Source organism: Acomys minous (assembly GCF_964271855.1).
Source record: "Acomys minous genome assembly, chromosome: 13".
Taxonomy (NCBI): Eukaryota; Metazoa; Chordata; class Mammalia; order Rodentia; family Muridae; genus Acomys; species Acomys minous.
Window position 1 is genome coordinate 102,630,975 of NC_140495.1, and position 19,831 is coordinate 102,650,805.

Genomic DNA, 19,831 nt, shown 5'->3' on the forward strand with positions numbered 1-19,831 from the left:
GTCCCATGCTCTTGTCCAGGAACCACAGCCATCAGTGTCATATGCCACAGCATGCCGACTACAGGTGCATGTGTTGCAGGGGCATTGTGTGTGTGCATAACAGACTCCAACCTCTAAAGCATTAGATACTTAACAATTAGACCTTTAACAGAAAGACCTGCTGAGCCCATCTTAGGGGAACATGGCTGTGTCCCCTTATGTGTTGTGAGTGGACCCCAAACTTGCAGATCTCCTGCCAGCACTTGACTCTTGAGTTGGTGACAGACTCCAAAGTTTCCTCAGAGGGGATTTCTCTCCTCACAGGAATAGCCCCGCTCTCATTAGCTCTCCTTTCCACACACTGCTCTGTGTCTTTAAAGTTTGGAGACTTTAAAGAGAGCGCCCCCCAACGGTCAGAGACCAGCACTGGCCCTGAGAACCAAACTGGACCATGGGATCCTGTGGCGCCATCTTTGCCTCTGTTCTACATCCCTCTTTACAATCACTCTTTGCATGAAGTGTTTGGGGTCAGGAAGGGGTGGAGCTGGTTCGCGACTAGCATTAATTGAGAATCACATATTTTACAAAAGAGTAGCAGAAAGGCAGCGCCTAGTTGCTTGTGTAACCCAAGGAAATCTGTTCCTTCTTTCCATCTTCACCCGATAGTTTTATGGTATCTAGATAAGGCAGAGTATCTGTTGAAAGGAGCGTATTCTAAGCACTCACTCTATACCGAGCCTAACCCTGACATGGTCTAGGAACATGCAGCCTCTACTGCAATAAAAAAAACTGGCTGAGGAAGCCGTATACCAAAACTCAGAAAGAAAATACTGGTGGGCAACGGTCCAAGAGAATCACTGTAAACATCATCACCGTGACCACAGCTTCAATCGGTAAGCGTGCAGAACAGAAGAACAGGATGCTCAAGGCAGGACTGGGGTGGTCAGGGAGGGAGATGATGCTGATGTGGGTGGTCCCCGAAGGTCATCTCCCAGAGAGGAGCAGGATTCGCTCAGGGTTGGGAGTGAAGAGAAACTCAGGGAGCTAATAAATGCTAAGGAGGCTTTTCATGAGAACTAGTGTAATAGAACTGAAGCAGTAGGTGTCCCGGGCTAGATTAAAGCTTTCTCCATAGATGATATGGTAGAGTCTTTCTGGAAGCCCAGGTCCCACTCTTATGAGAGAGAGAGAGAGAGAGAGAGAGAGAGAGAGAGAGAGAGAGAGAGAGAGAGAGAGAGAGAAGCAAGTGCCACCACCATGACTTGTCAGTCACCACACATCTCCAGAAACCTTGAACCCACTTACTGGCCACCAAGTCATAGCTCGACCCGCTAGGAAGAAGCCTCCAACAGTGCTCCGGTTCGTCTTCACCATTGCCTGAGCAGAAAGGAAACCATTGGAAGCTTAGAAACCACAGGTGCACCCAAGAGCAAGGAGACCCCCACCCACCCAGCTGTTCCAGTCAGCATGCTGACACTGATATTTCCGCATCCCCCACAGAGACATGCCTTTCTAGATAGAATGACACAGCGTCGGGTTTTGAGGGACATACAAATCATGGTTTTATAATGGCTCAGCTGAGGAGTTCAAGAAATTATGTTTGAAAACTTGGTATTTATTTTAGCTCATGAAATCATAGTATGTGTCTTGAAAGCTGTCTTTGGAAGAAAAATTTTTAGCCTCATACTTGATCCTGAAAAGAAAGAATGAACAGAATACAAATAGTCTAAATTTCTCACTCAGGGAGAAAGTGAATAAACAGCAAACGGAAGTAATTAAAACGAGATAACAGAAGCGGCAATTCCTTTTCTGATGCCAGGTTGTGGGCATGCCAGGCCGAGCAAGCACCCAGCCCTAGCTGTGCTCAAACGATGGTCTTGCAAGGACTATTCCTCCACACACAAGCAGGTGATGCAGGCAGAATGGCAATGATACTTGGAAAAACATTGTCCCCACTCATCAATCACACATCTACCTTGACATGTTCTCCCCTGCACTCTTAGTGTCCACCCAGAAATCCCACTGAGCGCCCACATACCCACACTCCGACAGCCATCACCACCACAAAATAGATGACAATGACAGAGATGTCAGCAGCATTATTGATGTTCTCTGACAGTGAAGAGAGCCCTGAACTTTCAGTGCTGGTAATGGCACTTGCTGTGGTGGCCATGGCTGTAAGGCAGCGCTGTCCCCATTGCCAGCACTGACAGGTCTTTATATATAAGTAATAAGTTAATGATCAGCCCCAGGTAGGTGGGAAACAAGGTCAGAGGCCATATCTGTCCACAGAAGACCTTTAAACCTCTCCTGCACACTCAGGCGCTCATCTTACAGTGATGAGTGCCAGCCTCAGTGGAAATGGAAAACCAAGGAGAGAAGCCAGAGCTGAGCATGAGCACTGCAGATGGAGTGATGTGCCGAGTGCAAGGGACAAGGTATTTAAGACATTTGGCCAGCACGAGGCCACGCAAAGGGAAGTAAGGCAACGGGGAAGTGAGGAGGGCGGGACAAAGTCAAGTGGGATGGATGGTAGAGGCTCCTCATCAGACAGATGGAACTCCTGGCTAACTCCTGCCCCTTGAAACTGAGCTCACCCAGAACAGTGGAAAAAGGGGGTGGTAGAAAGATTGTAAAAACCAGAAGGCCAAGACACGTACTGGAAGGCAGTCTCTTCTTTGAAAAACATGAAAAGCATGAAAAATGTTTTGAGTGACCAGGAACCAGGAATGCGGATGTAGGTTATTCCAAAATCCATGTTCCAACGTGGAAGTAGTTTCACATGCTCTTTTTAAATATATAGTTTTATAGAACAAAGAAAATCGTAAATTAAGGCAATTTTAATCATTGGTGGGTACTATATAAACTGAGGATATGACTGACCAGGTGTGGTTGAAGAGAAGGTTTCTATTGTAGATACGAGCAAGGGGACAGTCTGTAGGAGAGAGAAACATGTTTTTATGTTGGTCCCAAGTGTGGGATGGGGAACAGACTTGTGAGAAAGCAGGATGTTTTTCCACATAGAAGTCAAACCACTTTCTTGGGGAGCTTGAATGTTGCCAGCTGAAAACATCCTAGTAGAGACTCTGAGAGGATACATTTGAGCCCAAACCAGAAGGCGGGGAAGAGGACTTGGGATTGTTCTGGCTGCTCATCAATACTACGAGAGATGTTCCTAGAGAGAACTGCTCCAGGGGATGACTTCAAGGTTTTGGGCTCTGACCGAGGCTCTGGGCCTCAGCTGGTGTTCCAGGTTCCAGAAGCCACCTTGGTTGAACTGCGGGTTTGCTGAGGTCCTGCTGACTACGCTGGGAGAATCATTCCTCGGAGCTGATATCCTTAAGGTTTCATTATTCGGTTCTTTAATCTCCTTTTCCTATTGCTTGGGTTAGTAGGGTTGCAAGTGACATGTGCTCTGTTAGTGAGTTCATAATAAAGTAAAATTGTTTAAAAAAATTGAGACTACAATGGTCAAAAGCATCTCGAAGAGTCCAGAGCAGAGAAAGAAAGTAGTCATTGATCATGGCCAGCAGAATGGATGTGGCCATGAGAAGAAAGGGGCCGGGGAGCAGGAGAAGAGGAGGAGATGACTGCGAGAGGGCAAGAGAGAGGCATCCAAGACAGGAAGGCAAAAGAGTGCTGGCTGCTCGTGGTTAGTAAACTGAGAAATCTGTATCTGGCCATCAACACCCATAGAGACCTGACAAAGATACGTTTAAGCAGGAAATACAATCCAAATGGCCCCTGTATCAATTAAAACAACGGAGACGTCCCTTCCACCTGGGTGGCCACCCTAGGCTCTTTGATGGTTTTGAGACAGAGGTCTTCGGTCCTCAGCTGTCACACAGGACAGCACTGGATCTTCAGCTGCCACACAAAACGGCACCAGCATTCACCTGCCAGACCCAGAAGGTCTCAGAGATTTTCCTGTGTAGTAGGTGTCAGTCCAAAAGAAATGCAGGACAAATGGCTACCTCTGGTGCCTGTTAGCTTAGCAAAGTGCATGCCAGCCTCCAGGCTCACTCAGTACCTGCAGATCTTCTCGGCTCTTTCTCCCTGGCCCTGCTGTAATCTTCCCATGGGCTTCCCTCCCCTCAGCTCCCCATCCCCATATAACCCTGCCCTTTTGGCCAGGCCCTGTCTTTGCTCTCTTGGCGCTCTCCTCTTTGCCTTCTCTCTTCCCGTCCTCTTTCCCCCATCCCCTCTTTTCTCTCATGGCCTGGTTCAGTGTCCTGACCATGCTTAGTCTACTGCATGCTCTCTCTGCTTTGGATGCGTCCAGATGCCTCTAGCTGTGCTCTTTTTGTTTGTCTGTTTTGGTTTTGGTTTTTGAGCCAGGGTTTCTCTGTGTAGCCTTAGCTTTCCCGGTCTTGCTTCTTAGACCAGGCTGGCCTCGAAGTCACAGAGATTTGGCTGCCTCTGCCTCCCGAGTTCTGGGATTAGAGGCGTGCGCCACCACTGTGTACTCTTATCTGCAATAAAATACCTTCCCCTTGACCATACCTTTGAGCACCCATGTTCTCACCGCATACAGGAAGAAATTTGGAAAATTGGCTGTAGTGGTTTGAATAAGTGCGGTCCCCACAGACATATAGACTTGAGTGCTTGGTCACTCGGAAGTGAGATTTGAGATTTCAAAAGCCCATGCCAGGCCCAGTCTTCCAATCATATGGATGTCTAACTTTCATCTCCATCTCCATCAACATGTCTGCCTGCATGCTGCCATCCTGCCTTCCACAGCGGCAATGGATTAAACTTCTTAAAATGTAAGCAAGCCCACATTGAAAATTTTCCTTTATAAGAGTTGCTGTGGTCACAGTGTCTCTTCATGGCAAAAGAACACTGACTGAGACACTGACCTACCGTGGAGTGGCATTGACGGTAGGACAGTCAACCCAACAGTGTTCACATTGTCCTGGCAGTGTCCAGGCGGGGTCCTAGCAGTGGACAAGCATGGGGCCGTGCTTAGCACACTGGTTAACATTAGCACAATCCAGGTGGCGTCATTCATGCTCCATCACATTTTTTAGAGGAAACCTTAAGGTCACCGTAATACCCAATACAGAACAATACCTGTAAGCCCCACCTGACCATGAACCAGGTAACTTCTGGAATTCTGGGAGTTGTAGTTTCTTTAAAGACCTAATGGGAAGATATGGTGGCCCATGAATTTTACCCATAAAAGCACTTGCAACACTTGAGGACAGTCAGCTGGGAAATTACAGGAACGGTCCTGGCCAAAATCCACCTCTTGGTCAGAACTTAGCATTTAAGAAAGCTTGCTCCAAATTGGGCTCAAAATGGGGCAATTGCTTTTTCTCTGGTGACTCTCAGAGTTAACATTTGGAGGCCCCAGTGAGATTGCTTGCAACATGGGTCTCAGGGCCACTATGCATGGATATCTCCGGGAGTGGTCCTGACCAAAGTCTGTCTCTTCGTCAGTATTTAATATTTAATAAAGATGCTCCAAATTTGTCTCAAAATGGTATAATTGGTTTTTCTTTGTCAAATCTCAGGATTAGCATCGCATCTAGGATCTGGCATTTCTGAGAAGCTGTTTTGTTAAACATTTTAAATCCCTTAGAAATCTGAGGGCCAACATATATTAAGGATGTTTGATTTTAAATAAAGTTTACTTGTTTTCAGTTATTATTTGAGGCTTAACCTTGAAAAATATACAGACCACTAAATAAAGCTTTTTTTTTTTTTTTTTTTTTTTTGGTAAAATGACTGGTAGCTGTAATTAGCATGACTATAAACGGCTCTGAGCACATTAAAGGGTTTGATCATTTATAGGTAACTGTCCATTAACTTGCATGTCTAAATTATCTTGAGCACCTTATAAGGCATTAGTAGCTTTATGATTTTACAATTTTATCCCTGTTAAGTTTGAACTTTGAAAAGTTTAGATTGAAGATTTAACTGAAGATCCATTAGCATGAAACTAAAATTTTAAGTCATAAATGCAGTTCATAGAAAGACTGAAAACTTTATTTTCCTGATCCTTTCATTGTGTCCATTATAGATATTGAGGTGTCTTGTATGACTCAATTTATCCAGTGCCTGAAGCTTAACAGTGTTAACAAAGACAAAGAGACTAGACGTACATCTTCTAGTTAGTTATTGTTTTTTTTTAAGTTCACATCTTTTAAGTTTGTGAGTTCTCTATCTTCACGTACACCAGAAGAGAGCATCAGATCACAGATGGCTGTGAGCTACCATGTGGTTGCTGAGAATTGGACTTAGGACCTCTGGAAGAACAGCCAAGTGCTCTTAACCACTGAGCCATCTCTCCAGCCCCAATCAGTTATTGTTAGCCTGAGTGGACCTTAGGAATTGATAAACTTAATCAAACATATGCTGTTCCTTACCTAAGATCTTTCTAGACGCCTAGTGTCGAATGCAGCAAAGACATACACACTTAGATTGACATCCATCACTAGGTCAGCATTTGCTAATCTGAGTAGATCTTTATAACCTTAGAAGTTTATAGGTCTTTATCAAGTGTGCTTCATAAAGTAAACATATGTTGTTCCTTATCTAAGATTTCCTAGAAGCCTGGTGTTAGATATATATCACTAGGTCAGCTTTTGGTAATCTGAGTAGATCTTTATAACCTTAGGTGTTTATAGGCCTTCTTTATCAAGTGTGCCTCATAAATCAAACACACGTTGTTCCTTATCTAAGATTTCCTAGAAACCTGGTGTTGAAGAGAGTGAAGAGAGTTAGCAAAGACATCAGTGGTTCAACATACATCTCTAAGTCAGCTTTTGTTAATCTGGGTAGCGTTTTATAACCTTAGGAATTTATCAACCTTATTTATCAAACATATCTTATTAAGCAAACATATGTCATTCCTTATCTAAAATTTTTACTCTCAGAACAAAAATAATCATACAAAAATCCATCTTAATGCAAAATATCTTGGAGACCTATTGCTGCCTCTTTAGTCTAAAAAGGAGGCACAATGATAAACAGACTCTGAAGTTTTATGAATGCTGCCCCAGTTGGTTTGCACCCCTTGGTCGTCCTAATCAAGGTGGAAGTGACGTTACATGACATGTATTCTCTTCTAACCGTAGTAAAGATGGCTGCCAGGCACATGGTTGCTTCCATCCCAATGAGGTCATTATCCTGATGAGGTCATCATCCTGATGAGGTCATTAGCCAATATGGAGGCAACCCACATTTTTGCTATTTTAAAACATATATTTTTCCAGCTGGGCATGGTGGTGCACTTTTTTAATCTCAGCACTTGGGAGGCAGAGGCAGAGGCAGGTGGATTTCTGAGAGTTCAAGGCCAGCCTCGTCTACAAAGTGAATCCAGAACATCCAGGCCTCAGTGTCACAGAGAAACTCTGTCTTAGAAAACAAAACAAAAGAAAAACAAACAAAAATTAAAATTTAAAAACCATATATTTTCCAAAGTAAAAGTTGAACATGAGTCATATACAAAGTATTCTGTAGCAGATCTATTTTTCTAAACAAGTTAAATCACATATATAATATACTGCAGAAAATTAAGATTACCTATGTATAGATCTTTTTTTAACTATCAATCTTCTGTTACAAGTTTTAAGCTAACTTTTTTCTATGAATTTTGCAGATTTTTAACCAGTCCCAGTAAATTTACAAACTTGAGATAAAGAATTTATACAATAGTGTTAAGAGTTTGGTTTTTTTGAGAGCAGAGAGCAAATAAAGCATAGACATAGACATTTTCAAACGTAGAAAATAGAAAAGAGCTTAGAGATAAGAGACTTTTGGGATCATTCACTGGTGTGGAGGCAGAGTCTGTTATAGTCTGTGAGAATTAGAATCCTAACATGTCATTTTTAGCCACTGATTGAGCTACACTAAGGCCAAGCCATTTGCAGTAAGAAAATAAGGCTTTAATAAAATCTCTGAGTCCAAGGAGGAAAAGAGATTAGAGGAGGAAGAAAATGGTTGTAAAATGAGTAAGTCAGTCAGAGAGAGGATTCCAATAAGCTCTGGGTGGAGCACAGAGACAGCAGGGACGTGGGTGGAGGGAACAAGGAGAAGTGCTCTGGTGACAAGAAATTCAATCTGGGGTGTCCCCAAGCAGATTGAGAGACTTGTCAGAGAAATGCCCCAGGACAGAAATCCCTTTCCATGTGGTGGGGCTTAGGAGGGCTAGAGGAGTGTCCTAGCACAGTGGTGTGGCTTTTGTAGTAATAGTAGTAGTAATAGTAATAGTAATAGCAATAGCAATAGCAATAGCAATAGCAATAATAGTAATAGTAATAGCAATAGCAATAGCAATAGCAATAATAGTAATAGTAATAGCAATAGTAATAGTAATAGCAATAGCAATAGCAATAGTAATAATAGTAATAGCAATAGCAATAGCAATAGTAATAGCAATAGTAATAATAGTAATAGTAATAGCAATAGCAATAGTAACAGTAACAGTAATAGCAATAGTAATAGTAATAATAGTAGTAATAGCAATAGCAATAGCAATAGCAATAGTAATAGTAGGCCCCTGCAAGCCAACAAAAGGAAAGTAGAAGAGGAGAGAGAAGAGGAGCATCTGTCCCTGGGCTGTTTTGGGGAGATCTTTAATGACTGCTTTTATTTCTTTAGGGTTATAGGATTATTTAACTTGTTTACTTGATCTTGATTTAACTTTGGTAAGTGGGACCTATCAAGAAAATTGTCCATTTCATTTAGGTTTTCCATTGTTATGGAGTTCAGGCTTTTGAAGTAAGATCTAATGATATTTTGGATTTCCTCAGTATCTGTTGTTATGTCCCCCTTTTCATTTCTGATTTTGTTGATTTAGACACTGTCTCTCTGCATTTTAGTTAGTTTGGCTAAGGGCTTGTTTATCTTGTGGTTTTCTCAAAGAACCATCTCTTGGTTTCATTGACTCTTTGTGTTGTTCTCTTTGTTTCTACTTATTGATTTTAGCCCTGAGTTTGGTTATTTCCTGCGGTCTACTTTTGGGTATATTTACTTCTTTTTTTTCTAGAGCTTTACGGTGAGCTGTTAAGTTGCTAGTATGAGCTCTCTCTGTTAGGGTTCGGGTGATCTGCTGAAGAAAGACCCCCAAGAGGCAGTATGCAAAAAACAAAAAATGTTTTTATTCTAGCATTCTGGGATCACCCCCTCTCCTCTAAAGGGTGACCTCGAAATGAGCATGCAGGCTCAATTTACAGACAGTTGGAGGGATCTGTGAGGACAGAATTGTTTCAGAGTGTACGAGGAGATTCAGGACTGGCTGTTTGGTTGGTTATTGGGGACTTTTGAGTCACTGAAGTTTAGGTTCTTACTCAGGAGTTTGCCTTTAATTTGATTGGCTGGGGCCAGCTGTGTACTTTACCAAGGCCATGAAGTAATAAAAACATGGCATTTAATAATTTTGTTCTATAAGCTGATTAGCTGCCCATGAGCTGTTCATGAGCTGTCCATAACTTATGGTTTTCCTGGAATTGTTAAGACCTTGGCCTAGTTAGGCAGAGTAAATACCTGAAGCCTGTCATGGAGTTGGACTAGTCAAGTAAACTGGGGCTTTTGGGGGGGCCTGGAGTTTTTAGGGGAGGTCTCCTCACTCCCCCTTGAGACATGTCCCATCTCAATTCGTTGAGATGCATCTATAGATTGATGTTGTTGTTTTAGGACCATTAATTGTCCCGTAGAAATGCGTTCTTTGATAAATCTTATTAAAGTATTGATAATACATGGGCTACAAGTGAGAGCAAGTGATAATAGGATAATAGATCCAGTGAGGGTGGGGACAGATGTAGTAAGCCAGGGGGACAGGTTAAACATAGATTCATTCCAGCTTTGAGATTTTTTTCCCCTTGTAATTCTTTTCTAACAAAAGCCATAGACTCTTTTACTATGGCAGAGTGGTCAACATAGAAACAGCATTCCTCCCCTAGGGCTACACATAAACCTCCCTGCTGTAAGAACAGGAGGTCTGGGCCTCTTCTATTCTGCAGAACTACTTCAGCCAAGGAAGAGAGTGATTCTTGCAGATGAGTCATGGATTTTTCCAGCTGTTCTATGTCTGCATCTATGGCTGGCCTTAAGTATTGATAATTTTTGTCTTGCAGTACAAGGGCCACAGCTCCTGTCCCTAATGCTCCTACCTCCTCAGCCCCTATAAGGGATGACAAGAGGTCGGCTGTAACAGGCTCTCTTTTTACCCTTGCAGTGATTGCTCTCTGGTGGGGATAAATCTCATTTCTTGGATGATAGGTAACCTTAGGCACCAGTTAGACAAGAACACAGAAATCAGTGGTATCATTTAGGATTAGAGTGTGCACACAAGGAGTTATCCCAGTTATAGGCTCACCATGTATTTTCGGGTGGGATAACATACCCAGTACTTTTAGGTATCTGGGTGTCATTACAGAGATGAGAGAATCTTTTCTGGAACTGATTTTCCTAGGCAGAAACCCTTTCCAGCAATTTCCTGCAAGGTAAACCTCTCTCTTTCTGATTGTTGCCATCTACAGGCTGAAACCCTTGACACCTTCTAATAATTTCCTGTTACAGCAACACCTTCATAATAGGGTGACTTAACATCCTAGACATAGCCAGCAAGTTCAGTAAGGTATTTAAAACTTAGTAGGTGGTCTCTAGAAGCCTTAGGGCCCTGGATCTAGATTTGGGCCCTGGACAAGGGTGGAGACAGTCCTGGATTGTTTAGCTGTTAACTTTTGTGTTAAAGTGGGCTCAGGCATTGCTTGGAGAGAGTCTGTAGAAGGATCTTGGATTGGTTTAGACAAACCCTTATTAGTGCCTAGGGTTTGCTTTTGAGTTGGCATTCAACTCATTCATCGGATATTAATTTGAAATCCCCCTTTCCCCCCATCAATGGCCCCTGTCCATGCATAGTATGCATTTATCCCTCAGGTCTTCCAAGTGTCCCAATTCGCTTTCTTACCAGCTTTAGTAAATTTGATTATAATGATCAGTCCACCCTTCCTACAGCCATATCTGGCATATGTACCTCTCCAGGGTTCAAAATTTTGGGACATAGTGACCAAGTCTGTAGTGACAGGTGCCTTCTAGGAAATGTGGCCTGTGGAAATGCCATTCCAAGAGGCACAAAAATAGTCGGCTGGACCTCCACACTTTTTTCTTCCGTCCCTAGTTAGGTTATGCTGTGGGCAAACATAGAAGGAGCCTGCAGTTTTCTCCCCATGCTGTACAGGCTACAATACCATTTGTGTTTAACTCAATGTCCAGGAACCAAGTACCCTTTGGAGTAATTTGAGAACTCTGAAAGAGGATGTCTCCAGTCTCAACATGAGTCCCTACCCAGGTGAGGTTGAGTGGTTGATGAGGGTTTAAGGTGGCTAGGGAAAGTGGAACAAAGGAAGTCAAAAATATGAACATAACCGAAGCTTCAGGGGGTCCATGGGGTGAGGCGTGGCCATCCAGTGTCGCTGGTCTTCTGTTGGGATTTGTTCTCTACAGTGCCTCCACTGTTGAGAAGTTGCTTGCCCCACCGGCTTGATGTGGAATGAATGGTGTATCCAGGTTCAGATTCTGTCTATCTTCACAGCAGTGGGGGTAGTCAGGATCAGTGTGTGAGTCCCTTTCCAGCGTGGCTCCAAGGTCCCATGGTTGTGCCTCTGAATCCAAACCTCGTCACCTGGTTCAAAGCAATGTGGGTTAGGAGGTGGGGCAGACTCATAAATCTCTCTCATAAAAGGCCAGAGATTTTTGTTGTTGTTGTTGTTTTGTTTTTTTGTTTGTTTGTTTGAGTCCTCTGTAGTGCTTGAAGAGACTCTTTTAAAAAAATCTCTGGCTATCAAATTCAGCAAGAATCTCTGACTGAAGATTGGGAAGAAGGGGAGGCTATCTCCCATAGAGGACTTCAAAGGGGGTGAGGCCTAAGGTATAAGAGGTGCTTCTAGCCTTACACAATGCAGATGGAAGGAGGACCACCCAGTCACCGCCAGCTTCAAGGGTTAATTAGGTTAGCGCCTCTTTTAGGGTCCGATTCATCCTTTCTACCTGGCCTGAGCTTTGGAGACGATAAGCACAATGAAGTTTCCAATTTATCCCCGATGTATTGATAAGTCCCTGGGCTATCTGGGAGATGAAGGCCGGTCCGTTGTCTGGCCCTTTAAGAGTGTGTAGTCCATACCTGGGTACCATGTCCTCCAGCATCTTAAGATCTTGGTGACTACACTGGCAGTTCTTTTCTTTGTGGGGAGGCTTCTACCCACCCTGAGAAGGTATCTATAAAGACTAGCAAATACTTATAGCCGTACATTCCTGGTTTTATTTCAGTGTAATCTATATCCCAATTGGCTCTTGGGCATTGGCCTCTCACCCTAGTCCCAGTCAATTGCTGATTTGGGCCAGCGGCATTAACAGCCTTGCACACTGGACAATGAGAGATAAACATATCAACCATTTTTCTTACAAGGAAAATCTTATATTTTACCCCACCCCCCACCCCGCTTAATAGTTCTTTGATTTTTCTTTGACCCAAGTGTGTACTCTGGTGAATCTTGTGAATAAGTTGCTGGGGCAAAGTCTTTAGGCAGGATGATTTGGTTATCGGCAGTGTGGAGCCATCTGTGCTTTTGAGAAACTCCTTGACATTGGGCTGTCTTTTTTTGTCTTCCTCGTCATATTGAGGTGAGGCAGAAAGTTCAGGTGACACTATGGCTACCAAGGCTTGGGTGGAGCTTGATGCAGCCTCCCTGGCCGCATGATCAGCCTCACTGTTTTCTTTAGCTTTTGTGCAATTTTCCTTTTGATGACCTGGGCAATGAATAATAGCAACTTTGGTGGGGAGCCATATAGCTTGTAACAGGGCTAAAATTTCTTCTTTGTGTTTTTTTTTAAACAGTTTTCCCCTCTACTGTGAGAAGGCTTCTTTTTTTATTAATGGCTCCATGCACATGTGCCTCTGCGAAAGCATATCTGCGGTCAGTGTATACATTGGCCCCTTTAGCCAATTGCAAGGCCTTAGTTATAGCAATGAGCTCAGCTTTTTCGGCTGAGGTCCCTGTGGGTCAGTGCTTCTGCCCAAATTTTTCCCTTAGAGTCTACAATTGCTGCCCCCACATACCTTGTACCATCTCGGACAAAGCTTCTCCCATCGGTGAAGAAAACTCGAGCTGCGTCTGGCAATGGCATGTCAGTCAGGTCTGGTCGGAGATTTCGAACATGTTGCAGTACCGTGGAGCAGTCGTGTTGGACAGTCATGTCTGGATCCGGCGAAAGGGTGGCTGGGTTAAGTGCTGATGACGGACCGCAGCGTTTGCCGGGCGGGTTGAGGAGCAAAGACTGATAATGAGCTAACCAGACCTTTGAAAGACATTGATCTGGGGCAGTCTTTAAGATTCCTTCGATGGCGTGGCGGGTAGTTATGACCAGTTCTTGTCCCATAGTAATCTCGTCCGCATTTTTAACTAGCAGGGCAGTGGCTGCTACTACGCGAAGGCACGGCAGCTATCCCTTTGCCCCGGGGTCCAGGTATTTAGACAAGTATGCCACCGGCCTTTTCCAAGGGCCTAAGGTCTGAGTCAAAACACGCCCTTTGCTAGCCACATATTTTCGTCTGTGTATGGGTGGAAGGGTTTGTAAATGTCCAGCAGGGCTAGAGCTGGTGCCTCTAGCAAAGCTTGCTTTAGTCTCTAAAAGGCTTTATCCATTTCGTGTGTTCAGTCTAAGGTGTTCTCCTGCCCCCTAGTGGCCTCGTAGAGTGGTTTGGCAATTTCAGTGAATCCTGGCACCCAAAGTCTACAGAAGCCTGCTGACCCCCAAGAACTTGTGTACCTGTCTTCTCGTGGAGGGGGGTCGGTATGTTCAAAATGGTCTCCTTCCGAGCTTGAGACAGCATTGGCTGTCCTCCCTTGAGAGTGTACCCCAGATAGGTTGCCTCTTCACGGCAGAGTTGAGCTTTCTTTGCCGATACTCAATAACCCAGTCTGGCCATTTCCTGTAACAGGTCTGCGGTGGCTTGTTAGCAGGCATTTGGATCTGACGCGGCCACTAAGACGTCATCCACATACTGCAAGAGACTGATATTAGTGTGTGCTCATCTATAATTACCCAGGTCTTCATGTAGAGCTTCACTAAAAATGGTGGGCGATTTCCTGAATCCTTGAGGCAGTCTGGTCCGTGTCAGTTGTCCACTGAAGCCATGCTCCAAGTCATGTCATTTGAAAGCAAACAATGGCTGACTAGCTGGGGCCAGCGGCAAACTGAAGAAAGCATCTTTAAGGTCCCGTACTATGTACACAGTCCGTTCAAGTGGCAGACTGCTCAACCATGTGTACGGATTGGGCGAATATCTTCTACACGTTTATTAATTTCTCTCAAGTCCTGTACCTGGTGGTAATCGTTGGAATGTGGGTTTTTTTTTTCACTAACGGCAGGGGGTGATTGTCATGGAACCAAGATTCCCTGTCCCCAAAGATGGTTAATATGGGATGTAATGCCTGCCTTGGCTTCCAGAGGCATGGAGTATTGTTTAACTCTGATGGGGAGGGCATTTGCCTTTAGATGCACGATAACGGAGGGCTGGTGTTTGGCCAGTCCAGCTGAACTAGTCTCAGCCCACACTTCCGGAATAGTCTATTTTAATTCTTGCAAGAAGGCATCCTGATTAGGGGCTTCAGGCGGTGAGCTATACAACTTACATTCATCTTCTTAGGCTGGAGTCAAAACATGGGTTGGGCCACTTCCGTTCATGACCTGGCTCCCATTTTGGTCAAAAGGTCACGTCCCAAAAGGGGATAGGGACAAGCCCCGTATAACCATAAATGAATCCCATTCCCAAATCCACGTATATGCTTTAGTGCCTTTGGTACCTTCAACCCAGGTCTTTCTGTCTAAAATGGGACCCATCGGTGGCTTTAAAACTGAATGCTGAACTCCAGTGTCTACCAGAAAAGCCACTGGCTCCTCCCCGACACACACACTTTCAGGGTTACCGAGGGCTTGTGGAGGGGGCACGAGCCCAGACACCCTCAATCATCAAGGTCCCCTAGCTCTAGAACCTTGGATTTATTGGCCTGAATTCTCTTGGGGAATTCATTTCTCCAATGCCCCTTTTCCTTGCAATAGCGGCACTGATTTTTTTCCCCACGGGATGAGTGGGTCTCAGGCTCAACCCGGGGTCCAGGATTCTCTTGGGGATACGGGCCCACCTACTTTTTCCTCTCCTGTATGCCAGATTCTTCTGTTTCTCAGTGTCAGGCTGATCACCCTGGGCTGTGAGCAAGATCTTTGCCAGCCCCTGATTTTGTTTTTTCCTCCAGAGTTTCTCTATTATTATAAACCTTTTCCGCTATTGCCACTCAGTTAATTGTTTACCTCGTAATCCGTCCAGTTGTTGTTTTTTGCGAATGTCTGGCGCAGACTGGTTGACAAAATCCATTATAATAGCAGTTTGATGCCCTTGGGGGTCAAAAGATGTGTTAAGTGCGATATGCTTCCAATATCGTTTTATAAAGGTGCCCGGGCTGTCATCCTTGCCCTATACTAGCTGTTTAGCTTTGTTTAAATGTCGGGGCCATCTAGCGGCCCCCCGGAGGCCCCTCCCCCATAAGAACCTGGTGGTAGACCCAGAGCCCCTCCTTACCTCCTGCTTCCTTAGGGTCCCAGTCGGGGCGACTCAAGGGAAAAGCCGCATCAATTTCAGCCTGGACCTGGGTGGGTACTCCGTTGGCCCCCGCGACTAATGTCTGAGCTGCCTTCAGAATACGCTCCCTTTCTTCAGGTTGTGAACAGGACCTGCAACAATTGCTGGTAATCGTCCTGTGTTGGAAGATGGTGACCACAACAGGATCCAAAAGTTTTGTAACTTCCAATTACACTGTTAGCAAAAGGCAAGTGGGTATGGCATTGTCTCCTGTTCCCATCGGAGGGGGCGGGGTGCATAGCTCGCAAGGGGGAAAGCTATAGTCTAGTCAGCTTCAGACCCCTTTTGGGGAGCTGTGTGAGACCTGGTATGTGGTGGGCTCACCATGGGGTCAGGAGAAGGTGCCTGCCTGCCTCGTGCCACAGCTCCCTCAAAGGCCCCTGAAAGGACTGGATTTGCTTCCTGGACAGGGAGGTAAGGTGGGAGTTAAAGATCGCCTTTCTCTGGGGCCGAAAGTAGAAGCAAGTGTGGGGGGGCGTGGAGCCGCCTCCTTGACAGGGAGGAGTGAGAGGATAGGAGCTAGAAAAGGTTTAAGCCAGGATGGAGGGCGCTCTGCTAGATACTGCCAGGCTGTAGTGTACAGAACCTGATCTGAGTGTCCTGGATTGTCATAAATCAGAGCTTTTAAGCCTGTAAATAACGGAAAGATGAAATGTTCCTTCCTCTGGCCATCCCACGTTGAGAGCGGGCCATGCGTTCCTGCAGAAGGTGGTTAGTTTTCCAGGATGTACAACTAGGCCCAAATCTTCTGCCATCTGGCAGAAATCCTTGTAGTGTTTTAGTACTAGACTCAAAGGGGTAGATGTAGTTTGGACCATAGTAAGCACTTTTACTCTGAAATCCAAAGCAATAAGACTGAGAGCAAAACGCGTGCACACACATGCAGACAGAAAGCCTATTCCAAAGAGACTGAAAGCAAAAACCAAACTCTGCTTAGCAAAACTCCCAAACTCCGAAAACCCCAGGAGTGCAAAATCTCCCAAACCGAGAGTCTTACGAATCTACCGGGAGTGCACAACTCCAAGAACTGAGAGTCTAATGACTCTACCCAGGAGCTCAGAGAGCGTCCTCTGTCTTCCCTGGCCAGTGGACTGTCCCCACGTCCACAGTGTCCCTTTGGGCCCCCTTTCCTGCACTCTGAGCAGCTTTTCAGACATAGAGACACAAAGACAACACAGGACGCAAGACACAAGGTGCACGCAAAAGCTTACTGATTGGTTGGGGGAAAGAAAGAGTCCCCTCAAACACTCTACTGCCCTTGGGAGGGGGTGTCTTCAGAGATTCCCAGCCAATGCACCAAATGTTAGGGTTCGGGTGATCTGCTGAAGAAGACCCCCCAACAGGCAGTATGCAAAAACTAAGAGTGTTTTTATTCTAGCATGCTGGGATTGCCCCTCTCCTCTAGAGGGTGACCCTGAAATGAGCATGCAGGCTCAATTTACAGACAGCTGGAGGGATCTGTGACAACAGAATTGAGTCAGAGATTCAGGACTGGCTGTTTGTTTGGTTATTGGGGACTTTTGAGTCACTGAAGTTTTGGCTCTTGCTCAGGGGTTGGCCTTTAATTTGATTGGCTGGGGCCAGCTGTGTTCTTTACCAAGGCCATGAAGTAATACAAACATGGTATTTAATAATTTTGTTCTATAAGCTGATTAGCTGCCCATGAGCTGTCCATAACTTGTGGGTTTTCCAGGGATTTTTAGGACCTTGGCGTAGTTAGGTGGAGTAAAGGTCTGAAGCCTGTCATAGAGTTGGACTAGTAAAGTAAACTGGGGCATTTGGGGGGCATGGGGTCCTTAGGGGTGGTCCCCTCATCTCCAATTTCCTTATAAAGGCACTTAGTGTTATGAACTTTCCTCTTAGCACTGCTTTCATTGTGTCCCATAAGTTTGGGTATATTGTGCCTTTATTTATTTATTTATTTATTTATTTGCATTTTTGGAAGTCTTTCATTTTTTTATGTCTTCCTTGACCCAATTGTTATTGAGTAGGGACTTGTTTTCAGTTTCCATGAATGTGTAGGCTTTTGGTTATCTCTGATGTAGTTTTAATCCATAGTGATCTGATAAAATCCACTCTGTTAATTAAATTTTCTTGTATTGGTTGAGGCTTGTTTTGTGTCTAAGTATATGGCTGATTTTAGAGAAGGTTGCATGCAGTGCTGAGAAGAAGGTATATTCTTTTGTTTTTGAGTGAAAAGTTCTGTAGATATCTATTAGGTCCATTTGATTCATGTTATCTGTTAATTTCATTATTTCTCTATTTAGTTTCTGTCCCGATGATCTGTCCATTGGTGTGAATGGGATGTTGAAGCCCCCCACTATTAACATGTGAAGATCAATGTGTGATTTAAGCTTTAATAATATTTCTTTTACAAATGTAGATGGCCTTGTGTTTGGGGCATAGATGTTCAGAATTGAAATATTTTGTTTGATGAGAATGAAGCATTCTTCCCTATCTTTTTAGTTTGGTTGAAAGCCTATTTTTTTCCAGATATTAGATTGTCTACTCCAGCTTGCTTCTTGGGTCTATTTTATTGGAAAACCTTTTTCTAGGCCTTTACTCTGAGGTAAAGTCTATCTTGGTTGCATAGATGTGTTTCTTGTATACAACAGAATGTTGGGTCTTGTTTATGCATCCCTTCTGTTATCCTGTGCCTTTTTATTGGAGAGTTGAGTCCATTGCTGTTGAGAGATATTAGAGACCAATATGATTGTTAGTTCCTTTTAATTTGATGTTGGTGGTGACAGTGTGTTTGTGTGCCGGTCTTCTTTTGGATTTGCTGTGGTGAAGTTTTCGATAGTCTGTGTTTTCTTATGGGTAGTTAAGCTCCTTTTGTTGCAGTTTTCCTTCAAGTATCTTCTGCAAGGTTAGGTTTGCACAGATATTGTTTAAATTTGGGGTTGTTGTGGAACATCGTGTTTTCTCCATCTATAGTAATTGAAAGTTTTGCTGGGTATGGTAGTCAGGGCTGACATCTGTGGTTTCTTGGGGTCTGCAAGATATCTGCCCAGGCTTCTGGCTTTTAGATTCTCTGTTGAGAAGTCAGGTTTGATTCTTATAGGTCTGCCTTTATATGCTACTTGTCCCTTTTCCCTTGCAGTGTTTAATAGTTTTCTTTGTTCTGTCCATTTAATGTTTTGATTATTACGTGGCAGGAGGAATTTTTTTCTGGTCTAATCTGTTTGGTGTTCTGTAAGCCTCTTGTATGTTTAAAGGCATCTCTTTCTTTAGGTTGGGGAAATTTTCTTCTATGATTTTGTTAAAAATATTTTCTGGCCCTTGGAGCTGGGAATTGAAGCCTGATCTTTTACAAACCTACTTTATTTGGGATTCTTTAATGCCTCTACTTTCCTTCCAACCCACCTACCCTAAATAGGAGAGAAAAGAGGTTAATGGGGGGACAAGAGAAGAAGACCTTTATAGACTCAGTTCCTTGGGCTGATGACACTCTTAGGTCAGCAGGATTCCATCAGCCATTAAACAGCAAACCAACAAAAATGACTGCAGCTGCAACAGCCAGAACCTCAAAGCATTCTCTGGAACATTTCTTTCTAGGAACATTTCAAAGCAAAGCAATAAACAACCAAAAAATGGGAAGTAATGAAAAAACCAAAATAACAAGCCTCTGGTTTTGGACTTGTACATATCTCCTCTCAGAGTCCATACCAGGATATTTATCTCTTGGCAAGGACTATGCCCCTTCCCCCACAGGAGGTAGTTTCTCTTCTAGGGGACAAACATCACACACCCTCACACAAGTCTGTTTTATATCCCATACTTGAGATCAAAACAAAAACATATTTACATCCACTACAGGGAATCATCTCTTTCTTGTATTCCTATTATTCTTAGGTTTTGTCTTTTCATCATGCCCTTGATGTCTTGGATGTTTTTTGTGTGTTTGTTTGTTTTTAAAGATTTATTTATTATGTTTACAGTATTCTGCCTGCATGTACACCTGCATCTAGAAGAGGGAACCAGATCTCATTATAGATGGTTGTGAGCTCCCATGTGGTTGCTGGATATTGAACTCAGGACCTTTGGAAGAGCAGCCACTGCTCTGAATCTCTGAGCCATCTATGTAGCCCTTCTTGGATGTTTTGTGTCAGGAATTTTTTTATTTAATACTTTCTTTGACAGATATATTGATTTCTTCAACTGTATCTTCTGTGCCTGAGAGTCTCTCCTCTATTTCTTGTATTC

General features: G+C 44.0%; 1 protein-coding gene across 1 annotated transcript in view; it reads right to left on the reverse strand.

The window, feature by feature from the left end:
* LOC311581113 (solute carrier family 5 member 4-like) overlaps positions 1-2,152 on the reverse strand; it is a gene marked incomplete at its 5' end in the record, with an annotated part of 31,992 nt that extends 29,840 nt beyond the window's left edge. The window contains 2 exons of the mRNA XM_084753136.1: positions 1,285-1,356; positions 2,018-2,152. Of these exons, the coding sequence (XP_084609262.1) occupies positions 1,285-1,356; positions 2,018-2,152 (207 nt within the window). The remainder of the gene's footprint in view (positions 1-1,284; positions 1,357-2,017) is intronic.
* Between the last annotated feature and the right edge of the window lie 17,679 nt (positions 2,153-19,831).